This window comes from Bidens hawaiensis, unplaced genomic scaffold, assembly GCF_021521415.1.
Source record: "Bidens hawaiensis isolate Kalapana, Puna unplaced genomic scaffold, B.hawaiensis_p1.1 tig00049233_1, whole genome shotgun sequence".
Classification (NCBI taxonomy): Eukaryota; Viridiplantae; Streptophyta; class Magnoliopsida; order Asterales; family Asteraceae; genus Bidens; species Bidens hawaiensis.
In genome coordinates, this window is record NW_027498820.1 from 65,816 (window position 1) to 67,969 (window position 2,154).

Consider the following 2,154-nt stretch of genomic DNA (forward strand, 5'->3'; position numbering starts at 1 on the left):
ATAATGTTTTTTAAAGTGGTTGTGAGTGAAGGAGAGAGAGAAAAGATAATGATAAAAGTATAAAAATATATTATTTAATTGAAAATGAGAGAGAAAATATAATATTTTTAGTGTAATTATAGAGATGAAGATGGAGAATGGACTGGGAATGCTCTTAGAGCATTCTCAACCCATCCTCTAAAATTATGTGAGGAGGGTTTGTAAATTATAGGGTGGGGTTGTGAGTGTAAATTATAGGGTGGAGAGAGAAAAGGTAGTGATTTTTTGTAAATTTAGAGAAAATGTAACGATTTTTTTGTAAATTATAGGATGGAGAGAGAAAACTGTAATAAAAAGATATAAAAAAAATTATTTAATCAATCAGGAGAAAAAAATATAGTGATTTTTAGTGTAATTATATGATATATATGGATTTAGGGACAGAGAACGGGATGAGAATGCTCTTATGATAGAATAGCCAAAGCCAAAAAAAAAAGAAGAAGAAAAAGATTTGAGTTTAAAGGTTAGATAAAATTCGATGTGACAATTGACATGACACAATTATAAGCTTTTTAAAAGGATCAAGAAAGGTAGCAAAAGTTCTGACCGTTCCAACTCATAGAAATGATGAGTGTAGTACAATGAAGGGTTATATTTTTATATTAATACACATTTTCAATTGTTAAATTGATAATATCATATGTCTTTTTTGTTTGTTATTTTGACAATTTTTTTAGTTATGATCTATAAGAGAGACTAGTCTAATTCTAGTTATTACTGTATTAAAGTTAGATGAAACTATGATGCGAAAATTAGCGTGGCACGTTTATAAGCTTTTAACATGGATGCAAGCAAAAAGGCTGCAAAAGTTCTAACCGTTCAATTTATAGTAATATTGATGAGTGAACTACGAGGAGAAAAGACTGATCAATTCATAAATAAAATTTAACAACACTTTTTGTCATCGTTGGATGGTTGATGTTATCATTAAGGAAGGTCATGAAAATATGAGCGAGCCATTTTGTTGTTGTAGTTCTTTTTTCCTTTTTGAATAATTAGTACGCACCGACGTTGGTGGAGGGATTTTAAGGTGATACCGGGGGAGACGGTTGTGGCTCAACATCGATTGTTGGTAGCAGATATAGACTTTAGAAATAAGTTGATTGAGTGAGAGAGAAAAAGGTACACCTAGGATTCGATGGGGAAATTTAAAGGACGACAAGTTGTCACTATTTAAGGATAAGCTTATATTGATGACCTTGGTTAGGGCAGAAGAGGACTCATGCCAGATATGGGAAGCAATGGCTACAAAGATTACCCAAGTTGCGAAGGACACTCTTGGGGTTACGACTGGAAAGACGAGGAGGCATAAGGAGACGTGGTGGTGGAATGAGGTCGTCCAAGAAAAGATACGGGACAAACAAGGAAGTTTTAGGGAGCTTATGAAGTGCACGAGTGAGGAAGAGCGAGTGGGATTGAAGGAGTCATACAAAAAGGCTAAAAGGGAGGCGAAGAAGGCACTGTCAGAGGCAAATAACACTGCCTATAAACGGAAGTATGAACATTTAGAAACACGAGAGGGGGGAAATCATATGTTCAAGATTGCCAAAGCAAGGGAGCATAGAAGGAAAGACCTAGGGGCTGTGAAGTTTATAAAGAGTGAGGATGGGCAGGTACTAGTTAAAGAACAGGACATCAGATTAAGATAGAAAACCTATTTTCAGAACCTTTTCAACAGTGAGAGGGCCTACCAAGAAGAAAATGACAACACACGCCTACGACGACAACAACGGAATAATTGCTTCTGCCGACGTATTACGCAGGAAGAGGTGAGGAATGCAATAAGGAGGATGGGAAGGGCTAAGGCAGTTGGCCCAGACAACATACCTATCGAGGTGTGGAAGTGCCTAGGGGAGGAAGGAGTTTTGTGGTTAACTACTTTATTCAATAGTATCTTCAAGTCCGGTAAGATGCCAGATCAATGGAGGAGCAGCGTCGTAGTACCTATTTATAAGAACAAATGAGACGCCCAATGTTGTGGGAACTACAGAGGCATCAAGCTACTAAGTCATACTATGGAACTATGGGAAAGAGTTATAGAGACAAGAATTAGACGGAAAACCCAAGTTACAGTGAACCAATTTGGTTTCATGCCGGGGCGGTCTATTACAGAGG

The 2,154-nt window shown here is 36.9% G+C and overlaps 1 protein-coding gene across 1 annotated transcript; it reads left to right on the forward strand.

The window, feature by feature from the left end:
- The first annotated feature begins 1,232 nt into the window (after window positions 1-1,232).
- Window positions 1,233-1,688, forward strand: LOC143597903 (uncharacterized). Its single transcript, XM_077076279.1, has one exon. It carries the CDS (start codon window positions 1,233-1,235, stop codon window positions 1,686-1,688), a length of 456 nt encoding a protein of 151 aa, XP_076932394.1.
- Window positions 1,689-2,154: the final 466 nt, after the last annotated feature.